At 38.5% G+C, this 27,954-nt stretch overlaps 1 protein-coding gene across 1 annotated transcript; it reads left to right on the plus strand.

Moving 5' to 3' along the window:
• The first annotated feature begins 1,825 nt into the window (after positions 1-1,825).
• Positions 1,826-27,703, plus strand: kcnn1a (potassium intermediate/small conductance calcium-activated channel, subfamily N, member 1a). The gene is made up of 9 exons (XM_081373629.1): positions 1,826-2,882; positions 10,472-10,921; positions 12,875-12,970; positions 14,756-15,174; positions 21,458-21,599; positions 21,745-21,855; positions 22,020-22,147; positions 23,934-24,003; positions 24,574-27,703. The coding sequence occupies exons 1-9, from the start codon at positions 1,908-1,910 to the stop codon at positions 24,856-24,858; spliced, it is 2,676 nt and encodes an 891-aa protein (XP_081229755.1). The 5' UTR covers positions 1,826-1,907; the 3' UTR covers positions 24,859-27,703.
• The last annotated feature ends 251 nt before the right edge of the window (positions 27,704-27,954 follow it).

Consider the following 27,954-nt stretch of genomic DNA (forward strand, 5'->3'; position numbering starts at 1 on the left):
ATAGGCTTTCAGAGGGACCGAAACTTGCTGGCCCAGAAAAGTTATTAAAGAGATCGTTAATATAGTCCAAGTGTCTACAGTGGCTTAATCCTAAGTATATCAAGCGACGATAATACTTTTTGTGCGCAAAAACAAACAAAAATAACGACTTTATTCCACTATTCATTTCCTTCTCTCTGGGCCTCGTAGTGTTTTTGCGCTGCGCGTCTGTGTTGCACGTCATCACGCATCACACACATGACCCGCTTCGGCCAATTGTGAGCCTACGTGGTGACGTGTAACACAGACGCGATACGCAAAAACACTACGTGAACCAACTAGAGGCCCAGAGAGAAGGAAATGAATAGTGGAATAAAGTCGTTATTTTTGTTTGTTTTTGCGCACAAAAAGTATTCTCGTCGCTTGATAAACTTAAGATTGAGCCACTGTAGTCACTTGGACTATATTAACGATCTCTTTAATAACTTTTCTGGGCCAGCAAGTTTCGGTCCCTCTGAAAGCCTATGGAGGAGTGAGACAACTCTCAGATTTAATCAAAAATATCGTAATTTATGTTCCGAAGATGAACGAAGGTCTTACGCGGTTGGAACAACATGAGGGTGAGTAATTACTGACAGAATTTTCTTTTTGGGTGAACTAACCCTTTAAGCTGCATTTGAGTATGTTGAAAGTTATAATGTTATATGTGTTAGTTTGTTGGCTGTATGAGCCTAGCAGTAAGCTAGATCAACATTAGAATAACACTGATTCTAACATTTCATCATGTTGAGCTATTTAACATTGATCCGTTTTATGTACATTTGCTCAATAAACCTGTCTAATAAAGTACATGCAAGAGTGCCATCTCTGTCAAGTCGAAGTTTGTCGCGGACGTGGAGCTCTCGGCATCTCGAAAACGCCACGCCGATATTGATCCTCGTTTTATTTCTCCTTTTGTCCCAAAGTCTTGCCATGGTCCATAATGTTTGAACGAAACAACAACAGAGTGCTGCTAGACGTTACGCAGTCCACGTCTGTCGCCATAGTTACTATGGCGGATATTACGTCATTGACAGGTGACAAGTGACTTGTGACAATTTAAAATTGTGAATTTCTCTGAATTGACAAATTCTTGGAAACATTTAGGATAATGTAAGTACACAATTGAAATAAATATATAACACTGTGCAAGTGGTTTTTGGATATTTTGATACAAAATTCCTACATATTGTACCTTTAAGTATTATTTATTCCACATTATGAAACAGTCAGTCAGAGTAGTGAACAGAGGTTGTTGGAGATTTTATTTGTAGGCTAACTCTGGCTGGTCTTTGTGAACAACAGTTTCTTTTGGGTATGTTCTCTAAATTGATTCTGATAAACATATCAGTTTATTTGTCCATTAAAACTTCATGTTAATTTTAATTAAAAGCCATACTCGCAATCGTCCTGACTGAATATGCCCGTCAGATATTGCCTCACTATTGTCTTGCCAGTTGCACTCATCCCTCCGTTATCATTATGCACGCGGAGGTTTGGACACAGGCTTTATGTCGTAGCCTAACATTAACCAGTTTATAACAGCGGTGCACCTGTCATGTGAAGTGATGCTCGTTATTTTTTAATATTACCATGCAATGGCAAAGGCTTGAAAAAGAAAATCCCGCCAAGACATTCAGCTTTCGCCGCGTGCATGACCTTGCTAATACCCAATTCACATTTCAGGTTTAATCTTATCAACTGTAAACATAAAGCGGTTTTCACACGAGGGCGGTGATCATCTCGGTGATGACGTCACGAGGCAGGTCTTGCTCAAGCCCACCAATGAGACAAGTCAGATTGGTTCTTTTGGGGTACGTCGCAATGAATGGGTGTCGGTGCTTTGCAAGGCAAAGGAGCAACCACAACAAGACGCGGATATTGAGGGGATGCGGCATCGGCACGCGGGAGCTGTCCACCAGCAGCACACCAACGACGCGGACGCTCGTGACAGTCAGAAGGAAGGATCTAGTCCAGTCGCCCCGCTCTTTAGTCTGCCGCCCCCACCGCCATCGATAAAGGAGCGATCCACCTCCTCACATCATAGCCGACATGTACAGTCTTGTCCGGACCGCGGCACCAGGAACGGCGAGTGCCTGCCTTTGACCGGCCGCTGCATCCTCGCACAGGGAGCGCACAGTGACCGTCAGTCTTACGACAAGCAGCCGCATCCGTTTCCAGGGGCCTCATCTGGCTATCAGTGTCATTCTGAGGGGCTCTCACAGAGCAGCCATTCTCCTCAGCAGAAATCTTCCGTTTCCCCGCAGCCCTCCCCATCTGATCTGCTGCCGCCGCCTCTGCCTTCGCACATTTCTTATACGCGGGATACGCGCCAAAAGAGTGCTAATTACAAACAAGAGATTGTACAACGTGGCGTCGGGGAGGGGGGGCGTCGAGACCAAAACCAGTTGCTGCAGCAACCTTGTTATAATCAACAAAGGGACCCCTCCTTTGAGCTACTCTTGCCAAACTCTGGTCAAGGACAGATAAATGCACGCGAGGAAGCCGAGAAGGAGAGGCAATTAATTGAGCCTCAGGCTCAGTTACTGTTGGGCAGCAGCTTGCCCATCAACTACTGCATCAGCAGATCGGAGCAAGTGTGCAGAAACCAGCAGGAGCTGCTGCTGTTGCAGCATCAGCATCAGGAACAACACAGCCTCCAGCGGCAGCAGAGTGAGCGAGACGGCAGGTACCAGGAGGGGGGAATCGCACTCTGTCAGCCGTATCAATGCGAGCGCGCGCTTGAGAGAAACTCGTCGGTGTCTAGTGGTGAAAACAGCAGCCCCCCGTACGGCTCCAGCAGTCAACTGTGGCCAGAGCCCCACGACAAGGAGGAGAGGAAAAATCGAGCAGGCAAACACAAGGTAGTTTTTTTTATATATATATGTATGAACACCAGCACAGCTTTCAGTATGCCACTCATATAGAATACGCTGCGTTATATGCGACCACGCCTGTTGTTGTTTTTATTATGTTGCGAATAATCGTGAGGTTAAGCTTTTGAGTAGGCTAATTTGATTTGCCAAAACGTGTATTCGTAAGCAGCCTATCAACATGATGACATCAAGCACACTGCATCTTCTCATGCATACACTCACGCGGACATGAAAACCCACTGTGCCTTTCACATCTCTCTCTCTCTCTCTCTCTCTCTCTCTCTCTCTCTCTCTCTCTCTCTCTCTTTCACTCTCTCACACTCACACACACACACACACACACACACACACACACACACACACACACACACACACACAAAACTTGAAATTTCTCTTCGTTTAAAGGGTCTTATTGCAGTGCCCAAATCTGTATTAATAAATGAATACAATTATAGTTAAGTATGATCATTCAAATTAGGAAAAAAAAAAACTATGAAAAGGTTGGACAATCATGGCATTTGAAAATTCAATTAAGCTCTTAATATACAATTTCAACTAATCCTTACAGCCATACAAAGGCATAACGACATAGTAAGTAATCCAGCGCTGAAACTTTGATTGAATTTCGATGGATTTGATATCAATTTTCACTCTTCGTTTCCTCTGAGTCTGAGCACCCGTCTGCCACAGGACAGAACATCTGAAATGAGATCCTATTTCGCTCATAACTCAATTATGATTTACCCAGCTACTTAATTTCTTCTTTTGAATCTTCAATCTTTCTTTACATGTACAGAATTAAAACGAATTAAAACCACTGCAGAAATCTGTGTTATATAAATCTGTGCCACTTTTACAGCGTGCCGAAATGATGCCCTCATTATTTGCCGTGCCAGTGCCTTCATCTGCAGATCATTCAAAAGACTCGAACAGCTCCCAGGGCTCCATTTATTTTTCTGACCCTGTTATCTGATGCCACTCACCGAGGCTCCATTCATGTCTCCATTCTGCTTCATGCTCTCTCTCAGTTCCTGAAATACCTTTTAATTGGTCAATCACAGTGGCTTATCTGCTTGGGTGGTAGTAGCCAAGGCTCATAAAGTAAGGGCTTATACACACAGAATATATGGACAAATAATGTGGTGATTAAAATGTGGATTAGATCAAAATCAGCACAAATCCATTTTCTGCAGTAGTACTTTGGCTTATCATTGTTCTTCATCGAGAAGCATAATTGTCCATTCAGTAAAACACCCCATATCGCAGGTATCTCTAATGCAAAGGATACATTTTTGTGCACATTTGTTTAGATTCTCTTCTTTCTGTGTCGTGGTTAATAATTCACTTTTAACCGTGTAATTTCTGTAAAAAAAGTTGCTGCCTTAATCAACTTGGATGTTTAAGTCAATTCAACTTAAATTCCATTAAACTGACTGTAAAAAATGAGTTGAATCTTGTATAACCTATAAAAAAAAGTTGAAAATTGCTTAACTTATTTTGGTGAGTTAAAGCAATTTAAAAAATATGTTGTCATAACTTATTTATCATATAATATTTTACAGTGCACTAGTCTCACCAAATGGATTTGTAAAAATAATATAGAAAACTAAATCTCTAAAAAATAAATAAAAAGAATTTTCAAATGTGTTTCCCGAACAAGTTACACTTTAGCTAAAATTTTGTACTACGGTTCACCAATCATCCCAAATACAGACCTTTTCTTTTTAGCTATTTTCAGAGTTTGAAGGTTGTATTGAACCCGAGCGCAGCACTGGTCCGACAGGAAGAAAGCTAACAAAGGAAGAAAAATAAACTGACCTTTTAAAAGAAAAAAAAACTCTTGATATCTGATGCTAGATAGTTGAAAGGAAGGATACTAATGAGAGTATACAGACAAAGGAAATTCATGTAGGCAGAGAGTCTTATCAGTTGGGCAGAACCTAGCGGGCAGGGTGGAGTCAGAGACCTTTAGTACTTTTGAATACTGTGCTCTATTGTGTACAAGCGTTGTTAATGAAAGACATGTTGCTCCAGTAACGCAAACAAAAGGACTTTTGGAATACATAAACCTTACATTATTTTTCATCTGAAGAACTGCAACAAATAACCTTCGATATCTGTCCCACACGTCCATTTATTGATGCTCCATTTAATTTAATTGTATCATTAAATTAAGCTTTGATCCTCAGATCACGATTGCCTCACTCAGGACGTGTCTAGCTGTACCCTGCAGACACACTGGCAGTTTTCCCAACAGAAAAATGAGGGAAGACATCATGTGTAGTTTTTTTTTTTCGGACAATTAAACTGAATTTGATATTTGTTTTTCGTGAGATATTGTTTAATAAATAACTTTGAATCAACATGCATAGCATTTTTCTGGTGCTCTTTATAAAAATAACTGTTTACTTGTGTTGGCTGATATACTTACCGGTGTATTTGTAACATTTTGTTCAACCACGCTGTTCTGGCTAATTGCTTAAACAAAAACTATTTTGGCTAAGAGGGACCAATCAAGTATATACAGTTACAATATCCTGTGACACAAACTGAAACCTAATAGTAGTTTGCTATTGTGGCGTGTGACACCACAGTTCCACAAGCACAGGCATTGTGCTCTGAAAGGCTTAAAATATATAAAACTGCGGTTTACTTGTAAATGCTTTCTTATTCTTCCTTCTTGTCAGTGTTTAGTTCCCTTTTCACTGGCCCCTCTTTGCTTGCTCACTGATCCCTGCTCTGGTGTTGGAGTAATGTCATGCGAAACATCTGATAAACCTCTCTAATATAATTAATTAATAGATTATATGATGAAAAATTAAAGACTTTGTGAATGAAAACAATCAGCAATTTAGTGTCATATCAGGCCTATCTCCATATTAACACAATATCACTGTTATCAAACTGTCTATGGGCAGTGTTTGATATAATTAAGCACCAATATCTAAATGTATTACTGCCATGGCTTCTCTTTATCTATAATGAAAACAGGCCTGGTGTTAATTCTCTGCATTATTTGTGTCATCTCTAACATAGGAAAAAGAAAAAGCGATAAAGTCTAATTTATCATTTTAATGAATAAACTCATTATAGCAGCATGTGTCACTGATGTTCTCCTGTTTATAAAGGGGTTTACCACCTCAGGGTTTAATGCTGTTCTTCCAAAAGCCATGAAAGTCTGCTTCGGAAAAACAAATGTAAGAAAGAGGACAAGGAAAGGGCTGTCTTTATCCATTTAAAGTCTCCTTCTAATAAAGTCTTTCATTCTTCCTTTATCTTCCTAGCCACCTCATTTCCTCTATATGTCTAAAAGGTCCATTTAAATGGGATCAGTTTACGCTAAAGGTTTTACGGAGGGCATTCAACCACAACAGCCCATCATACAGAAAAGAATCACAGAGGCATTCAGTGTCTTTGTGCAGTACGCACATTCTCTGTGTTTTGTTTCTTTGTGCGTTTAATGTCAGGAAGTGCGTAGTTTAATCTCAGTTGACCCCCACAGGCTATTGCATGATGTTGGTGAAAATGGAATTATTACTTTTCATTCACTAGTGATACCTAATGGTCAAAATGCCAGTGTTATAACAGGAAATGTGTAAAACAGGGTGTTGCTTAAAGTGAGAATATGAGAAAACATTTCACATCAGCTGGTATTCGAAAGTTGTTTTTTTAAATATGCAAATATCAAGATATGGAAATGTCTTGGTAAGAACATCTAAACAGAAATGATTAAACCTGAAATCAAAATGTTAAAGGAAAGAAATTATTTTAGTCTCTAAACCTCTAGCTAGATTATTAGCATGCAAACATGATCATTATCATTTTTGTATTCCACACTAGTTTGTACACTGGGGTTATGGTTTTATATTGTTTTTTTATATATATATATATATTTACGATGAATTCTTTTTGAATGTGACCTTTTCAGGTCAGTCCTAGTTGCGTTAGAATGAAACACTGAAAGGTTGCGTAACGCATGTAAGCAAAGCAAACAGTGTGAATTTGTATAATGCACTGCAAGTACCCTCTCTTGGTCCTCCAGTATAAAATGTGTCCTTTTTGAAAACATGCCTACTAGTGATGTGGTTTTGCATTATAGCTTTCATACAAAGGTAGATGATTCTGTTGGCATATTCTCCCGTCACTAACGCAGTGATTTTTTTTTAATACCATCACTTTCAAAGTGGCCTCTTCTGTGTTCAGAGCCTCCTATTAATAGTACTGACATTAAAAATTTGACACACTCAAACTTGCATTAGCTGATGGGGTGTTTTGAAATGGTGTTGTATTAAGTTCAGAATAGCTAGGAAAGAAGTGATATGATATGGCAGTTGCATGTAAAGCCAAGTTGTTAGACTTGAAAAGCCACTGTGACGGGCCTGTGTAAGTGTGTGTCCATCATAGATATACATAGATGCCTCAGAGTCTGCTTCTGTTGGCCGCTATACGTAAGCTAAGCCGTCCGCAATATTAGAATGGTCAAAGCCGGTCTGTGAATACTCGAGAGCAAGTTGACTATGTATGCAACTGTAGTAATCTGCATGTAGGAATATCTACATCTGCAATAGTCTTCAGCAGAAAAATCTGTAATATCCAGTTAATACATATAAAAACACAAACCAACATGTCACCTGTGAACATGTAATGCCATTTTTTGGGGGAAATTAAGGCCTTGTCCACACGGAGACGCATTCAGTTGTACACGTAAACATTTTGTATCGTATTGGCGTGTCGTCCAGACAGATCTGGCTTTTTGGGAGCCTGAAAACGCTATTTTTTTAAACCGGGTCCCAGAGTGGATGAATCTGAAAATGACAACCTCGCATTTTCGTGCGTATAGCCAATTAGTATATTTTGTGAAACGATTATGTCATCACCCCACGTCTCGACCCTAGTCAGACACTGATACGTCACGTAACAGCAACAACACACTGCGGACTACATGCTTGTGTACTCGTACTTTTATTTCTTTATTTATTATTTACTTGAATGCATTTTAATTTTTTTTATTTATTTAATTTATTTTTTATATTTTCTTTCATATGCCTTAATCAAGACATTTCATATTTTGTACCAGGCCATTTATTGTTGTTTATATTGTTCAATAAAGTTCTTGTTAAAAAAAAGAAGAGGAAGAAGAAGCTACTGAGCTTTATATGTGTTCTATACATAGACAGTAAAAGAAATGGACACAGCGACCCCATTGGATTCAACGGAGACAAAGTGAAGTCAATTAGAAACTCTTACTTCCTGGGGGTCGAGCCTACTGCGCAGACTCAAACTGAGCTTGACGACGTAGATGTGACGTGAGCAACCCGTCTGTCTTCTAGTATCTGTTGCAAGAGAAATCTGAATCATTCCCTTCCGAAACTTGCAGAGACGGAGAGTGCGAGTAGGAACTGTCCATAAGCTTGGAGCAGGAGCAACTTTTGCTATGTATTCTGATTAATTATTTTGTCATTTTGCCTCCACGTCCCCCCGATTGCCCGCGAGCTTCTCCTCCTGTCCATACGGTAATTCTCTACTGTGCGACAGAGAGTCGCGTGGTTATGACGCAATCGTTAGCCTAATTTTACAAAAATTGCTTCTACGGGGCCATAACGGAAGCTACAAGGTAATGAAGCCTTTTATACATTTTCGTGTTTCTTTAGAAATAAATAATGGACAAATGGAGTCTTTAAACGCCTCAGATGTGAAGTTATTCGCTGTCAAAGTGACGTCAAAATGAATGGGAGTCAATGGGATGCTAACAGCAGGTGGGGGTCCGCTAGCCAATGGCGGCGCACGGGGTACCTTCAAAATAATAGAAAACCCTGCCCCCCTGGTTCTATACAGCGCGCAAGGTTTATGTGCATGCTCCAAGTCTTCTCCGTTTTTAGTGTATCTCTGTGGCAAAAGTACAGCGCCACATACTGGTCTGGCATGTATACTACTTGTTCTTCGTTCTGAGTGGGTTTGTTCACAGAATTTTTTTTTAGAATGAGGAAAAAAAAGATTGGATAGGGAAAGCTCTGGCTTTGTGTGGATGTGGCCTAAATCTCAGCGGTTTTTAGAGGCTGCACAATATTGTGGCATCTTGGAAAACGTATTGATTTTTACTGTGAGTGATGACAGCATCGGCGTGTTGACTGCTCCAAGATGGCGGATGCATCAACGTGTCTGGAGTGGTCAAATGTGTACATATCTTTAGTGTCTGATGTCTGGATGATATTTTACATTCCTCAACAGTCGAATTGTTTGTAATCAGAGTATCTATTCCATATTCATTTGATTAGAATTACATAAACAATGTTTTCAGTTTGGATTGAGTCTTGAATTTGCATTGTTTCCTCAATAGCCATTTGAACCGCTTGAAAATGAGCGCTAATGAATAGGTTCTTTGGAAATATATTGGGTTTTGATTACCCAGTGCAAATGTGAGGTGACAGCTAACACATATTTGTAGTCAACATCATTAATTTGTGAAGAAGTTTCTGCTAAAGCAAGATTTTGCCTTTTTTTTTTCTCTTTTGTTCAAGAATGTAGAGAGCAGGTCCAAACCAATGCTACAGAAAAGACCCGAATATTCTGTTCTGTTGTAATCTCTGTGATGATTTCTTGTAGCACTGATGTTCAGTACATGAGCGTGAAGACATTTTTTAAATTATCAATATTATTATTTATCAGTATTGACCAATACTGAATATTTAGTTCATGCTTATTTCCTCGATTTTTAATTTTAGATTTTCCATCATCCAACAAATAAAACTTATCTTTATAAACACTAAGTATATAAGTTAATTAATAATCGCAATTATTTGAGATGGCTGGATAACTGTGATAATATTTATCACAAAATATTATTATATTTTATATATTAATATTTAAATATTTTACCTTAAAAATCTTATTATATAATTCCAAGACGCTGAAAATATACAAATATAATAAATTAGGCTTACATGAACAAAACAGATAAAACGTTAATCGTCAGCACAAAATTCATGATCTTAACGGGCCTAATTGCGAGTATTCCAATTTTAGCTCCACTTTATTTTCCACTGTTTGCTTACCTGTGAGAGAAACTTGGATCCAGGAGTGTGAGAGAACACCAGTACCACAGCTTTCACAAAGCCCACTCCTCACTCCAGGCTAACAGTGAAACATCCAAACGTCATTATACCTCTCCATATTGGGATGTTTAGCCGCGAACCATCACGATTGCTGCACATCTGTTCTGTGTGGGTAATTTCTGCCATTGTATTCCTTCAGTAGGTATCCCTACTATCTTTTTTTATTTGTTTTATCCATATTGTCAGAGCAGTAGACAGTTTATCAGACCTCACAGTTTGCTCATTATAAAATTAGATCATTCACACACAACTATATTAAAGTGTATCGATTTATACTTGTTTACTGTCCAAATTACATTTAGTCATTGCGATACACTGAGGTGTAAAGATGCTACAGTAGGTTTCTGATGAAATGAACCTCGGGACACTCCGGTCATGGAGCAGGGCCAATAGAGTAGATTAATGCTGGGTTTCAGTGTATGTGCTGCTGACACCTATTTGTCTGTATTTGATTTTTGCTGACAGGCACATGCTGAGCGAACAAAGCTGAGCCATGCTGGATCCAAGCCCTCCCTCTCTGAGAGCAGTCACTCACTCCCTCAGATAGCCATGAACAGCTGCAAGTACAATGGAGGAGTGGTAAGACCACTGGGCAGCCTGGCGGCGTCACGACGCAACCTAGCAGAGCATGACTCTGAGACCCAGCCGCTCCAGACTCTTCACAGCTCCGGCCTGGAAGTGGTCGTCTCCAAGGGAGGTGGCGAGGACCCCAGCAAGGCGTCCAATGAGAGCCTGGTCCGAGAGAGTGGCAACGCACCACAGAAAAAAAATAAAGATATTGGCTACAAGTTGGGCCACAGGAGGGCACTTTTTGAGAAGCGCAAGCGGCTAAGTGACTATGCCCTAATATTCGGTATGTTTGGGATCGTTGTCATGGTAACTGAGACTGAACTATCCTGGGGGGTTTACACCAAGGTAGGTGCTTCCTCTTTTCATGTTCCCCCATAAATGCGCAAAATATGCACATGATAAGCAGTGGGATCCAAATGGTTGAGACCACAGTGAAATTCTGGGATTAAAAATCTCAACCTAAAAATAAACAGAAATGATATGATCTAGATAAATCTAAAATAAATAAGTAATAAGTAATTGTATGCACTATGTATAGGTTACTAATACATTTGTACATGAAAAAAATTAATACATTTTGCGAAATTATAAACTTGAGCGCTGCTGTCAATACAGCAAAAAGGACAAACAAAAAGACATTCTGGAATTCATGATTCAATTTTCAATTAAAATTTTCAAGCAAATGATTACGCTGATAATATAATTTTTAATAAAGAAATCTTAATATTAAAATGTAAAATAGTGAAATTTTCACTTGTGGTCCCAGTCCTTTGGAGCCCACTATTCCTCATGTCATCCCTCATAACCTTTGGCATAAATAGCCATCATTGTAGTACATACAGATATCATATTAATATTTGTCCTCTAAACCGCATCGATCTACTCTGGGATGTAGCTCTTCTCATCTCCTTACTGTTTTGTAGTCTTTTTCACAAGCAGTACTGGAGGGCTGAAATGCTATAAACTTTGAGGTAGGCCTATTACAGAAAACTCCCAAAGCGATTCTTAATGCGGGGACCACAAAATGAGGTGTTTGGTACTGTGACCACTCAGTTCCCTTGAGATGTGGATTTTGTAATGGTTGTGCTATTTCTAGCCCTGTGGGAGAGAACTGCTACACTGCTACTGTCACATTCAGCTGGATTAACCGAATTATCACATGGCTTGATCTTGCACGAAAAGAAAAGAAAAGAAAAGCGAGGAACAATGGCATGTGAATGTCAGCAGGAAAGAAAGTCGCTCAAGATGTGTTTGTTAGGAATCTGACCTTTGAAAAAAAAAAAACCTTCCAGTGACCAACAGGTGCAATAATTAGTTTACTGTGTAATTTGTCACACGGGAAATTTATAACAATTTCAGACCTAATTTTTTCTTGGAGGGACCATTGGGACCTGGGGTTAAATTAGAAGGGGTAAGGTAGAAGGGAGTCTAATTTCACTGTTAAAATTGAATCTTTTAATTGCTTTTCTGTGGTTACATAAATTATGCACACTTTCCTCACTTCCTCATTCTGACAGAACATAAAATTTTGATTTGTGAATCTTTGCATACAGCTAGTTTCTTTAAAAAAAGTCAGTCATTTTTTTGACATGACAGATGTTTAACAGAGGAATAGCCGGTTTTGTACCTACCATAACATCAAAGTAAGCTAAAAAACTAATTTAACTAACAAAAAATTACTAGCTTTTAAGTGTAACATAAAAAAATACAGGTTCACTGTATTTCAATATTGACTGATATGCTTGGATGGGCTAAATGGGTATTTTATGTACTGAACTACATTATACCTTTCCGTTTATTATCAGTCTCTGAAACATGCTGATCTGTAATCCTCATTCTGTTGTACAACACTAACATTTCAACTAACAAGTCCCTCACTCCCACCAACACATTTAAGCTGAGATGACAGGACAGTGCCGAAAAACATGTTCAAGTATTCACATCAAATACACCCACGTGCATAGCGTGATTGTCCATGTACTGTATGTCATAGGGAGTTTATGCCGAAAGTAAACCTAATATCAAACTTAATCAGGTGGTTTGGTTCCCAAATGCATGAGGTTCATTTGTTGCCATGGGGAATATTATGGAAAGTGATTTTTTTTTCTGACACAGTGGGGATTAACTCCTCCATGGTGAAGCAATGCAGTGTATTGTGTGACGCAGATGGTTTAGACAGCATCTATTCATCCAAAAATGTTTCATTTAGTAAGCATGATTTCATAACTTTAGCATAAGCTGAAAGACTGTGGTTATGTATGGTCATACTGATGGTGTGTTTTGTTTCTCTTGCTGCAGGAATCTTCATATTCATTTGCACTGAAATGCCTTATCAGCCTTTCCACTGTTATTTTGCTTGGTCTTATAATAATGTACCACGCTCGGGAAATACAGGTTAGTTCTTGATTATAAAGAATAAAAACTTGACTGTCTTGTATTTGAATGATCTGTTAATGATAATTCTAAGGTGAAATGTGTACATTTTTGTGCCACTAACATCAACAAACAGAATTCAAAAACATTTTCAAGCAGGCTTCTAAAGCACTCCCCCTATCTGCCATTGGCTGGCCATACTGATAGTCCCGCCCCCAAAGTAATGACATTGAATTGTGCTGGACATTTCAGCATGGCTACACTTTATTGTTACTGTTATAGTATTATTGTTTTGCTATTCATGCTGATTTTTATCCTGTTATTGTTGATTTAATCATTATACACAGTTGAGATTTATGTGTAAAATGCTGATAAAGAAAACGTACACATTTATCGTTGTAACAAAAATTGTATTAATTACATTTTTGATGAACCTGAAATCCATAATTTTTATTTTAGAATCACTGAGATGCTATTATAGGATTTATTAATATTAAGTTGTATTATTTTTAGGCTATATTTTCCATTTTCAATTTAATTTTAGTTAAAGTTTTAGTAATTGTGTTATGTATTGTGTCATTTTTACTAGTTTTACTTTTAGTTGTTTTAGTAAAATGAGAAATGTTGCCTTGGCAACTAGCTGAAATAAAATGTTTAAGGTTTTTTATTTCAGTTAATGCACAGTACTGTGCAAAATTCTTGGGTGCGTTATTATTTTCACCAAAAAAATGTTTTTAAGCCAGTTACTTGTATCTTTTGCTGTAGTTTTACTGTCGAAGGAAATATTAGTTTACATTTCCAAACTGTAGTAATCTAGTGAGATTTTTGTATGCACAAGGAGTCTGACAGCAGCCGGTATGATCCACACATAGATCTGATCTCACCATCATTGAGTCGGTCTGTGATTTACATGAAGAAGCAGAAAAAGTGAGACAGAATAAATCCAGAAGAACTGCGGCAACATCTCCAAGACGCTTGAATAAACCTTCCTGCAATTCTACCTGAAAAACTATGTGCAATTGTGCCTAAAAAAAGCTGTTTCAAATGCAAAGGGTGGTCAGACCAAATATTGACTTGATTTAGTTAATAGAAGTTAATTGATTTATAAAATCTATTCCTGGCATTATTTTTGAAAGCATCCTCACTTTACAGCATTTTTACAGAAGTACCTAAAACCTTTCATAGTACTGTCGCTTTGCAGGTAGGTTTCTTCAAGCGTTTCCACAGTTCTTCTGGATTTAGTCTCTGTTTTTTCTGTTTCTTCATGTAAGCCCAGATGGACTCGATGATGGTGTGATCAGATCTCCTACAGCAAAAGATAGAAATAACTGGCTTAAAACCATTTTTTGGGGGGGTAAAAATACTAATGTGCCTAAGACTTTTGCACTACTGTATATTTGATCTGAAGTAACAGATTCTAAATGGTTTTAGATTTAGTCAACTATAATAACGCTGGCTTTGACAAGAGTTTATGGGCTGAACAAGATTTTGTATTTAGATGAATTAAAATTGAATTAATGAAGTAGTCTGACACAACTCTTAATCCATCATGTTGCCTTTATTTATTTTTTTTTTTTTTACAATTCCTTTATTACAGAGTGTTTACACTTTTTGAGGGAATCAGCGCGGTTTTATAATTGTCTCTTCATATTAAGCTGGAATAAGTTTTTTACCATTGAAAAAATGGCACACTTCACCTTTGTCATCACCTGACATTACATCCACTTATATGTGTTTTCCAGAGGAACAGAGAGTTCCTCTCGACTTCTCTGCTAATACACCCCGTTCTTCTCCTGTTCCCTGCAGCTGTTCATGGTGGACAATGGGGCGGATGACTGGAGGATAGCCATGACATATGAGCGCATCTTCTTTATTGTCCTGGAGCTGCTGGTGTGTGCCATTCACCCGATCCCGGGCCAGTATGTGTTCACATGGACGGCCCGGCTGGCTTTCACCTACGTGCCCTCTGTGGCCGATGCCGACGTAGACATCATTCTTTCCATCCCGATGTTCCTCCGCCTCTACCTGATTGGCCGGGTCATGCTCCTTCATAGCAAGCTCTTCACCGACGCATCCTCGCGAAGTATAGGTGCCCTCAACAAGATCAACTTCAACACACGCTTCGTCATGAAGACCCTCATGACCATCTGCCCGGGCACCGTGCTGCTGGTCTTCAGCATCTCCTCCTGGATCATCGCGGCCTGGACCGTTCGGGTTTGTGAGAGGTATGGCACCACAGCGACTGTGATCCCAAGCTACACAGCTACACCCCTCCCCTTCACTCGTTCTCGCTCTATTTTTCTGTCTTTCGCTCTTCTTCTCTCTGCATCTCCCACTCACTCATTCCCTCCAGGAGCATCTCCAACAGCCTCACTCTGCCTGTATGAAGAGCTTTTCTCCCATCAGCTCTGCGATTGCACCACAAATCCCAGTCCATGTTTTGTAAGCTGTATTAGCAATTGTTAAATAATTCATGACTGCTTAATTGTTTGTTTGCGGAATGGTTTGTTTTGGTAATTTTGAGGAGCCTCGAGGATACCCACTTCAAAAAACTGCATCATCATGATCTCATCCCATGAGGCAGTGTAGATTTCGACATATTAATGCACATTAGGAAATGGACATACACAGTCTTGTTGGGCTAAAGCAGCACTGTGATGATGAATGGGTTAGATTCAAAAGACAATGATCATTAACTGTTTTATCTGTACTGTGTCTTTGCCATTCCTGCCTGCGTTACCTGCTTCTCCTCACCTTTACCTCTCCAACACATGCCTTGTACCAGAATTAATTTAAGCAGAATTAATCTTTCAAACATATCTGAATCAATAGGGCTGTGCAGAAACTTCTTTAAGCCTCATTCACACCGCCAGCAACTCACAACGACAAACCAACTGTAAGTTATTGGTTTTCAGTGAGAACTGCAAATCTCCAGCGATATGACAAAGTTAAGTAATGTTTATTCTATGCAAACGAAATGAGGTGATGCAATGCGGTGACAACCAATAGGAGTACGGCGGAGATGCACTTGATTCATCTCCTGTGAGATGCTGTAGTCGACTATAGCCAAGACGTTAATATTACTGTGAGTGATTTCACTGATCTATATGATCTGCATTTGCCCACGTGCAGCAATACAATAAAAAATCATGCGAGGAAAACCGATCCAGAACTTGACGTCATTCTACATTAGTTTGATTCATAGATTCATACGCTTATAATCTTTCGTCTTGTTCATGATATGACGCATTTATGCACTGCTGCAAATAATATCCAAACGTTTTCCCCTGCAGCAAGAAAACTGACATTTTTAACGGCTATACATTTAATTTGTAGTCAGATTTTCAAAAGCTGGTACAAAAAGCTGTCAGTGTGAATGAGGCAGTAGAAATTAAGTATGCTTATATAATAGGGCTGGGTAAGTAAAAGTATTTATTTTCAGATTAATTGCGATCTTCGTTTAAACAATCATGATATTGGAAAGTTATATTTTACCAGTTTGCAGTGAATGTAATGTGTTAAAAAGGCTGTGTAGTGAGTTGGACTGCAATAATATCCAGTATAGTTAAATTCACAAACAAATGACTCTTTTAAATCAATTATTTTGAGTGAATCAAAAACATGCAGTGAATTTTTTCATGTATTAGCGAAATGGAAATTATAATTGATATATCCCCAAATGAATCGCGATCAAATGAAAAAAGAATCAAAATTGTTATCAAACTGAATTGCATTGAGTGCTTGTGAATCAAAATTGATCTGAACTGAGAAATATGTATTGACACCCAGCCCTAATAGCCCTAATAAACACAGTTGTTCCATCTAAGCCAAAGAAATGCCTTGCAAAAGAAAAGAGATGACAAGAAGAGGTGTCAGTAACTCTCATCTCTGTGGCAGAAAGATGGTTCACTCTGAAAGGTGGTTCACAAAAGGATCAGTCTCTGGCTATATTTCACTTTGGTGGGTTTACAAGAGACTGAACAGGCAACAATGAAGAGTTTGGAGTGGTAAACGAGGTGAAGGTTTTGATGTTACACCATACCACTACCCAGCACTCTGCACCCCAGTCTCATCGGCTGCAATGCACGACACGATGCTGCCCACACTCTGGTTTTTTCTTGCGTGAGTAATTTGCGTTGCGTGTGCGTGTCTGTATGAGCGAATGGGAGGTTTCGAGTGTGTGTGTGTGACTATAATTCACTGTTGTACTTTCTATTTCCCCTCTATGCTGCTCCATAGGGATGCCATGTGAGTCCTCGTTCTCTAGCCGTGGAAAACCTATCATTGTTCATTGAGCTGGTGCCACTGCTGCTCTAAGAGGGGGGAGGGGGTGGGATTCAGCAGCTCTGACCGAAAAATAAAAACTCGATTAGATTAATTTATTGGTAAAAACGAAGGGAAAAAAACATGTGTGAATGTGGCACCATCCGCAAAGGAGAAGTATGTTGATAGCAAATGCACTAATGGTTTTAAAAGCTATGATTTGCGCAGCACTGTGAATCAAGCGTCTCTTTCTAAAGTGCTCAGGAGTAGGAGGGAGGGAGGAGGAGGGAGTTTGTGTTAAAATGGAGCAGCTCCTTCAAATCACCTTTACAAACAGGCCTGAGGGCAACTCTCCCCCCCCCCCCCCCCCCCCGATTATTCCTTCAGCAGCTGTTATTGAACTGTAATACGCCCCAGCACAAAAGAGAGCTTCAGCAAAACCTGTGTAACAAACCTTTGAATTTTACCTGATACATGTGCTTTTCTTTGCATCTTTGTAGTGTTCAAATGTAGGTTGCTATAACAGGTCAGGTCAAATGTTTGATCGCACATTTGTTTAGCTTAAATCTAAACGATTACCACACGGAAAATGTGTGCAAGCAGTTGAACAACACTGGGCCGCTTATTGATGACAAATTGAGCACATAAAGGTGAAATGTTGCTGTCCATTCTAGCACAGTCTCCTCAGAGACAAGAGATAGCAAGGTTTCGGAATGCTAGACTACTGGGTACCCACTTCTGGTAAACTATGAAACAGCATGGTAGTCTTCATGTTTACTGCTCTGTTGTCATTCAAAAGAGGCGCTTGTTTCTCCAAAGTGCTGCTAAATTGGACCTTTTACTGCACTTTTTTCTTTTCTCTAAGCACACTGGCCAGCCCAAAGGGCAGAACGGTGTGAGACTGGACGAGCACGGAGTCCGTCTGGAATGGGAGGGATGGGAAAATGAAGGAAGGGCTGGGACATTGGAGGAACATTGCTGCTATTTGCAACGTTGGCTTATCATTCATTCACACTTGAATTCATGCACCCCCTGTTCATCGCTTCACATCTCTTGGCCCTGTTTCCGCCCCCTCCCTGCCCACTTTTCCCTGAATATTTTGCATGAGTCAGGCAGTTTCCTTCTCTTAGGCCCTTTCCCCAAATGTACGTACAATTCCATGCATCATTCCATCTTTATCTTCTTCTCAAAGATAACGTTTTCGTGTAGCTGAAAGTACAATAGCAGAAAAGCATGATATTCTTGGATAGGAAATAGAGTATATGAGAAGGTGCATTATAGTACAATACCTTCCATTTGATCAAGATGCTCCACAATATCTCCATGAATGCTGTCTTTAGTGCACACAGTTACTGGAGTGTTGTGTTAAGGATGGATATTCAGAAGATGAATAAACACCAGCTCACTGACAGCATATATGTTTAGTCAGTGCTAGAAGGACTGTTTCTACAAAACGTGTCCTGATGACGGTTTAACTTGTGCCCAAAGCATCTTACCTTCCTCCAGAGAACTGTAATATTGTGTCTGAACCTTGTCTGGTTTTAATGTCACACTGAGGCCTGTAACTTGCAGTGTGAGCGGACAATGAAGTGAACTACTATGTAAGGGAATGGGGGACTAAACTATGGTATTATATTTGTTGGGCGTTGCCTCTGTGTGAGACTTAATTAACATTAGGGATGCACAATCGGTACAATGTTGGTTGTCAACCGATGTTAGTGCTTTTTTTTTTCATTTATTTGTATCTGTCTATATTGAATATGTATTTATGCATACTTATTTTACCCTATTGTTTAATTTTTAGATTTTGAACAATACATCGATACCATATCGGTTATCAATTGATGTTGATACTTTTTATTTTTTTATGTATTTGTATCAGGTTATATTGAATATTTAATTGTGCATACTTATTTCCCCTATTTTTATTTTTAGATTTTGCACAATATATTGGTATTGTATTGGTTATCAACCAATGTTAGTGTTTTTTTATTATTATTATTGAATCACGATATATTGAATATTTCATTGTGCATAATCATTTCCCTTAGATATCCATCATCTAATGCGCGCTTAAATTTTCTGTAAAAACAATAATAATTACTAATTTAATTACACTGTTAAATATAATCTTTAGCAAATTTTATGTTGAATATCCATTTTTCATGCTGTGCATTTTAATGATGTGATGCCTAAATTCACTTGAGGCATTTAAAACGTCTTACAGAATTTTATTATTGCCCATTTATTAATGATTGGCCATAACACAAAAATCAGTATTCCTGCATTTTGATAGGTAAATACATTTAAGTGGCTTTATATTTGCTCCATCATTGCATCCTTAAACCATGCTGTCAGGGTACGAGTCATTAAAGGTATGGGATTGCTGGGTTCTGTGAATTTGTCTACGAATCAACTGTATGGGTTTTTATGTGAAATTGGGATATGACTGGGGTATTTGGGGAAACATCTTTTTTGAGATAGAGTTCCTGATCTAAGTTGAAGGTGGTGCCAGCTCTTCTCCATTTTATGCCAGTATTGCATACAGTATATTGAGAGCTTTAGAAGGCCAGTATGTAGCTTTTTGCTTTCGATTACCAGCATTGAGGGAAATGTTAATCAACTTCTTCACTGTCAAAACAAAGGCAAGCTAATGATGAAGACAGTGTGCATAGTCATGATCAAATTTGCATTGCATATTCATGTTCATGTGTCCAAACAGACCTCACAGGACACGACCTCTTTCCAAAATTGTGCCATGTGAATTATTAGCATCTAATAGATTTCTAGGAGCAAGCATATTGTTAAGATAATTGTAGAATGCAAGTCTGATGTAAAAGAGGGTCTTTACCAGAGCTCTTCGAGAGTATAATCTGGTATGCCAAGGACTTGTTCACCTCTGAGATCTGACACCAGCTTCAAAAAAGATCATTGAAAATGACTAAACCTATATGAGAATGGTTTGTGCCAGCACTGTGCGTTGTTTTACAATAGTTATGTAGCACCTGGGCAAACATCCTAATTGCTGTGAATAATCCCTCACTAGAACAAATTTTTAACAACTTGCATATACTGTGATCAACTTGCATATACTGTTTTACTATAGGGTTCGCATTTTTGCTCTCAATATACTGGCTTATTCAGCATGCAGGATGTGGATTTCTTCTTTAAAATGCCTGCATGGTAACTATGCTTTTCGCATGTGATAACGGGACTCTCCCATTACATTGAACAATAAAAACAATTACAACGCTCCTGCTCTTAGAGCATGACTACAGAGATGAATTGTGCTGTAGACAGGTGCAACTGATGGTGGCATGTCATCTCTTGTGTTTTGAGTATTCAGTCTTAGAGGGGATATTGAGGAACATTTAACTTTTTTTTTATGTATTAAATGTGTTTGATTAGATACTGAATTAACATTGTGGGTCACTTTCGTTCAGTCCGGCTACTCAAAATGACCGTTGAAGAGCCTGGGCCTTGTTTTGTTATATTCCTCATCAGATAAATGTCTTCTGACCTGTGTTTAGCTCCTCTTTGACAGGCTGCTGAAAAGGTCAACCTCCTGCAGATATGTGGATGAGCTGCTAGCAATAGTCTAGTCTGGGGACCAATAAGTTAGGTCATTTGAATTGGTCTCTGAGGATTTTTAAACATTTCTATAGCATCATCCTTCCACTGACTTGTGGACTGCATTTCACAGTCAAGCATTGCTGATATGCAAAGTGAAAAGTAACAGAGGATTTATTGGACCATTTGTGGTGGTTGTTTAATTTCCTATTGAAAATACAAAATAATTTGTGTTTTAAAGGAATTATTAATTTTCATAAATGTTTAAACACTTTGAATTTTATTATTTCTTTCTTTATTCATTCATTCTTTCATTTATTATTGCTTTCACTTTATAGATTTTCCAGCAGAACATTGAGCATTTTGTTTTGAGTCTGTGAAGGTACAGAATGTTGTATGGTCAAAAACATTACCATGTAAATATTTAAAATAATATTAGATGTTGTCCGGTATTTACTGCTTTTGGTCATTTTTCTATTAGTTTGTGGGGTTTTTTTTCCATTGTTGTCTTTATTGGGGAAAAAGCATCAAAGACCTGATGTTGAGATTTAATTTTACCCAATTCTATTTCTACATATATTTTGTCAGATGGGCAAAATGTTCATAATTAAACGTTTAGCCTTTTTTCCACAGCCTGATTTAGATTCTTTGCCTGTTCTGTTCTTACTATTCTAGGTATCATGACAAACAGGAAGTCACTAGTAACTTTCTTGGCGCTATGTGGCTAATTTCCATAACTTTCCTATCAATTGGATATGGAGATATGGTCCCTCATACATACTGTGGGAAAGGGGTCTGTCTTCTTACAGGAATCATGGTATGTCTTTAAAAAAGGAATTATATTTAAATGTAGTATTTCAAATAAAATTTAGTTTGCATTTGTGAAATTAACTTTTTTTGGCCCATTTTGAGTGGTAATATTTATGTTGAAAACAGGTACTATTCATTATCTCTTCCTGTAGGGAGCTGGTTGCACTGCACTTGTAGTCGCGGTGGTGGCCAGAAAGTTAGAATTGACAAAAGCTGAGAAACACGTCCACAATTTCATGATGGACACCCAACTTTGTAAACGAGTAAGTGATAAGAGTATTTATTAAAAAAAATAATATGTACTTTAAACAATCCTGATGTTTTATTCGTTTTTTTGTTTTTTACTTTCCCAGTTTCTCTGGAAAATGCATAATGGTCATGTATTGCAATTCTGTAGTAATGTTGAATTTTCATCTTTTTCTTCCAGGTAAAGAACACAGCTGCCAATGTACTCAGGGAAACATGGCTCATCTACAAACACACAAAATTAGTGAAGAAGATAGATCATGCCAAAGTGCGCAAACATCAGCGCAAGTTCTTGCAGGCCATTCACCAGTAAGCAAAATGTTGATACAATTCAGATTTTTTGCTGGCTATTTATTAATGATAAACTGCCGTTATGATTAATTGTCCCTTGAACGATCAGTATGATTAAAAGTTAAAATGTGGTAATTTTGGATATACATTTATAATGGCTGTTCAACTGTATGTTTTGTTTGTCTTCACTAATTTGAGAAACTACTCTTTCATGTTTTGAACGTTTTGGTTTTGTGTCTTTTTTTAAGGAACTGTTGTATATTTTTTAAAGTCACGTTAAATAAGAAGCGGAAGGTATTTGGTAATCCAGTTACCAAAATCATTGATGCCCATATTGCATCACAAGTTCTTGTCAAAAAAGTGTCAAAGACATTGGGATTGATTTCTGAACCTTCTCAGGAGAATCAGTCAGCATGTTATTCTTTGTAATGTGATGATTGTCCTTCTCCCCTCTCCTTCCCCAAACCCTTACGTTGTGGTTATGGTTAGTGCAGTGTAATGGCTCACATGTTGTGTATATGTTGTGGTTTTCTAAACTTAAACTGTGTTTTGTCTTCGTTCTGCTCTATCACTGCAGAGCTCAGAAGTAAGTTTTGTCCTCTGTGTTTTTCTCCCCACATCCTCCCTGTCTTTGTTTCATATGCATGGAGTCGGAAGCTGAATGCCGATTTTGGTTACCTATATTGCTTCTCTCCATTCTAAGTCTAGAATGAAAAAGATGCAACATTACTTAATGCTGTATGGTTTTATGTAACCTTCTGAAGGAGAAGCATCTTTGGAACTGTTGATTTGTTCATTTGCACCAAATCCATTATTCAAAAGCGTAAATCTCTGTATTAACTTGCATTGATAGCCCCGCCTCATGTGTCCAGAGGAAAACAAAGCACAGTATGTGGGACAGGATGTTCAGGACATTCAGAAACAGCACCTTTAAAGATTGACTTTCATTAAATAGTCTTGCAATTAACCTCTATAGACTTTGTCTATTGATAAAGCATGTATTCGGTTGATGTCGTGTTCCCTTCCACCTCAGGCACTAACTTAAGCTAAAGACATTTAGGGTCATCCAGGGCTTTGATGCAAGATGATATGGAGTTTTTGCATTAGAAAGAATGCTGACCATGTCCTGCATCTCCAGATTTTTATTTTTGGATACTCCAAAATAAATCCGTAAGCTTGAAAAGACAAAAAAAAAAAAAGCTAACATTTTTCAAAGCTTGGCATTTAGCTAACGAATGACAAATCGGAGCGGAAGACTCGCATTGTTTTAATTACGACACTTAACGGGCAGGATATTAAGGCAGCCTTTCTTACAATGTCTCCTCATGGTCAGAGTCATCCCTGTACTCTTTCATAGTTGCTATGGCACAAATAAAAAAAACTTCATTAACACATTCTTTTAAAATTTTGTTCAGAAGCAAGCCCACAGCAAGCAATGCCATTCTCACAAGCATTTTCAGCGGTGTCACATATACCTCTACCTCAGCTGTTTGCCACTTCCTTTGACCTCATCCACAAACGAGGCTCTCGGATGGCTTTTTTTGTGAATGGTTGACGCGTGCCTGCAGGGGCAAAAGGAGATGTGTCATGTTTGAACGTTAAGTTAAGAGTTTTCTCTTCTTTACATTTCATAGATTGGGTTTGCATGACTGGTATGGCAAACAGGACTGTGAATGCTTGCATGCAGGCCACTCTCTCTCTATCCTTCATCCTTATCAAGTCTTCCTGACAGGAATCTGTTACTCTTCCCTAACGTCCCCCTCCTCCCAACCCCCCATCCCTCCATAACCCTGCCTCCTCCCAGGCTCCGCAGTGTGAAAATGGAGCAGAGGAAACTCAACGACCAGGCCAACACTCTGGTGGACTTGGCGAAGGTACGTTAAAGGCTTCATAATGTGAAAATCAAATGAAATGTGAAATAAATAAATGAAATGAAAACTTTTGATGATCTGGGTAAATTGCACCTGTTTTTGGTGTCTGGGAAACTTACGAGTTTCTTCTAAAGGGTAGTACTAAAGTAAATAAATAAATAAAATGTTAACACTTTATTTTGATGGTCCCTTTTGAACATTCTGTTGACTAAGTAACGTTGCACCTATGTGTCAACTATCTTTCATTGGAGTATTAGTAGAGTGTCTGCTTAATATCTGCTAACTTTATTTTGTTGGTCCCCCAACAGCGATTCTACTGACTATAAGTAACTTTGCAACTATGTCAACTTACTCTAACCCTACCAGTCTACTAATACTCGACTAACACTCTAATGAGAGTTAGTAGACATGTAGGTGCAACGCTAATTATAGTCAACAGAATGTTCACAATGGACCATCAAAATAAAGTGAAACCAAATATTTAAACTAAATGAGATGTAGGAATAAATGGATGGATGGGTTGATATTGATTGATTTCATTCGATCTCACTCTTTCTCTGTGCTCTCTTTTAGACACAGAATGTGATGTATGACCTGGTGTCAGAGCTGCAGGAACGCAGCGAGGAGCTGGACAAGCGTATTGGCACGCTGGAGGACAAACTGGACGCAGTCACCGGCAGCCTGCAGGCTCTGCCCTGTCTGATCTCCCAAGCCATAACTCAGCAGCAGCAGGACCTCCTGGATGGCTTCATGCACCGCTTCCGCCCCGCTTCACTGGGCTCAGAACGCTCCTGGACCCCCTCCAGACGACGTCGCTCCCCTTCCACTGCCCCGCACACTTCCTCTGACAGTGGCTAACGCCGACCTGGACCCCCTCGCCGCTTCCAAAGGTCTCAGACTTAATCACGTAAGATGATCAAGCCGAGATTGAGGACTCGTATTAATAAGTAGAGAAGAATTCAAAAATAGTAGATATATGGTTTATGTTTAGCCATTGTATGGCTGTTCAAGTTAGCTTTTTTGTAAAGCCCTCATATATTTACAAGACTGAGTTCAGGAAGCTAGAGTGAGTCCAGGAAACTGGTCCTTCAAACTGCGACATCATGGGGTCCACAGGAAGGTAAACCAACGTAGACCACAAAGGAGCGACGCACCCACATAGAAGAGATTCACTGGTCCTATAAGACATCTGTGCCAGGATGAGCACCGAGAGCGCTTCTGGGCGCTTTGCGATCACTTCAGCGTTCAGCTGGAGACGGAGGAGCACATGACCTTACTACTGAGTAGAATAATGCAGGAATGCCAACCTTAAGGATTCAGTTCCCTTGCTCCTTTAAGGGAAATTGGGTGCAACTAACCTTTTTTAGTTACAAATTGGCATGTTATTTTTTTCAGTGCCTGAATGTATAGATTGTGGAGGGTTGTCCATTTACAAATTTTGGAGCGAGTTTTTGTACAATGTTAACACAAGCATTGCATTCCTTTTTCAGATACATTCCTCTTGAAGACATTTAACTCGTCTGTCTTAACAAATACCATTAACTCTGTCGCAGTCTTCTCTTATTTTCCAAAGCCTTTCAATACTTCCATCAGTTAGAAAAGCAAGGAAAGACAGAAAGGAAGGGTGGAGGAAAAGAGGAATTGAAGAAAGGAAGGAAGGATACAAATGAAAGAAATATAGGAAGGAAGGAATACAAAAAGTAATTGTTTCTACTCAAGCTGGTAACACTTTCTTCATTTTAATGAAATCTGAGCTTCCAGAAGTCTTCACATTACCGAAAGGCTGCATTTTTGATTTTGAAATGACAGCACTGAGTGCTAAATGCTGTGGTAGGCACAAATGTATGACAGGACTGAGATTTAAACCTTGCATGTTTCAGTGCAAATGTGACGAATGGATTATGGATGGTTTTTCAAACGTGTGTTTGTGTGTGTGTGTGTGTGTGTGTGTGTTCTTTTCGTTTTATTTCATTTATTTTTTACACAGAGATTCCTTTTTAACGTTGGATAGTATTTTTAGAGTTGAAAATATAGCGGTGCAGTAATGTGGTTGTTTGTTAAATGCATTCCTTGTTCTACCTAAATGAATTTCTCGACCAAGTGATTGATGAATCAGTAAAAAATAGGATTAACACTAAACAAATCTTTCTATAATCATGAGAGGATCTTCTCTGAGAGAATACATCTGATAGAGCAGATAGAGATGCTCATGGAAGACATTATTGTGGCTCACATTTGCACTTTTCAAAATATACCGTTAAGGCAGCTTAGATTAAAAATCTGTCTCTCCTGTTCACATGTATTTTACTGACACCTATGGTTTTAAATAATCGCATAACCTTAAAGCAACTGACAATGTTATGTGTTTGACGATGTAATTGTCACCAATTAGAACCAATGGTAAATGTCTGCAAACCATCTCATTGCAACTTGCTTTAGAAAAGCTTTATTTTTTATTATTTTAGTTAGTTAGTTAAATGAATTTAACATCGTTTTCCAACATCTGAAACATTATTTTAGCTATTTAATTCTAATTGTTTGGAGAAACCTATATAAGATCAGGCAAAAATGGGGTGCTTGATTTAATATTTATAAATCATTAGTTTTTAATAGACTTTTATTCTGCAAGACATTCTATTCCTAACCAAAGTCTAAATACCCCTAGTTAAACAACTTGTATGTTTTTATACAGCCTATGATCACATGGAAATTTATTTACACACTTAAAGACACAGACTTTGTGCACATTTCTTGTGAGATTGAAGCCAAATTCTTGCCAAAATACTTCAAATAATGCATGTTTGATTTTTTTCTGATTTGCTTGTAAAACATTTGTTAAAAAATTATTAAATGAGAAAAAGATTTACATAATTTACCATTTCATCACAACTCCTATCCAGCTTGTTTCAGTCTTGTCAATACTGCGTTTAAGTCTTGTGTATTTCTAGTCCTCTGTTCTTGTGTACAAACGATGCCTAAAATTAGCAATTTTGCCAAACAAAAATGACTACATTTAAACTGAAACCTTGGATGATGGGGGGGAAAAAAGGATGGAGAATTCTCACAGCTTTCATTGTTGAAATATACTTGACACTTCTAGCACATTTTGATAAAACAAAGATTAAAGAAGAACTGAGAGAGCCAGTCATAACATTCAATTCACAATGTAGACAAAAATAGAGGAACAGACTGCTTTAATATTTAAGCTGCTGTTGATGACCAAAATCAAGTGCAATTTAGATCCTGATTAAAATCAAAAATAATTTGATGATTGCATGTTTTTTTAAAAACATGACCATGACCCTTGTTCATGCCTTTCTCTCTCTTTCACTGTCAACACAGTCTAAATGTTGTAATGTGCCAATTATGAAGTAAGACTCAGATGCCTTCTGATGTCAAACTGCATACATGAGTAGATGGGACACCAAATCACTAGAACGTATTTTATTGGATTACATGATTTAATTTTCTTTCTTGTTTTTTTTTTCTTCCTAATTGCCTTTCTTTGTGAAATACCTGTGAATGATTAAATACGGAGAGAAGACTTGCATTTTGTATCCTCCCAGGTTGACTGTACATAAAGGCATGGGTTATCTTGGTCTCGTATGTTGAGATCCTCTTATTTTGTTTACATATAGCCCAAGAAGCTACAGTGTGGACAAAATCTGCCCATGTTTCAAATAATAAACATCAAATTCTTGAGAAATACACTGTGGCACTGTGATGAACATGTTCAAATGAAGATGAAAACATGAAGGAGCCTACCCAGGGGCGTAGCAGCCATTATAAAAGTGGGGGGGACAAAAGCTGTATGTGACCATAGGACGTGACCCAAAGGTGATGTTCATTTTCCTGGCTCAAAACGAGGCGGAGGTGGTAAAATCCTAATAATGTTTAATAATAAGATAATTAAATGTGTATTTTTTTGTAGATCATCATATACCCTAATGTGTT

The sequence above is a fragment of the Scardinius erythrophthalmus genome (assembly GCF_964197995.2).
Source record: "Scardinius erythrophthalmus genome assembly, chromosome: 9".
NCBI lineage: Eukaryota > Metazoa > Chordata > Actinopteri > Cypriniformes > Leuciscidae > Scardinius > Scardinius erythrophthalmus.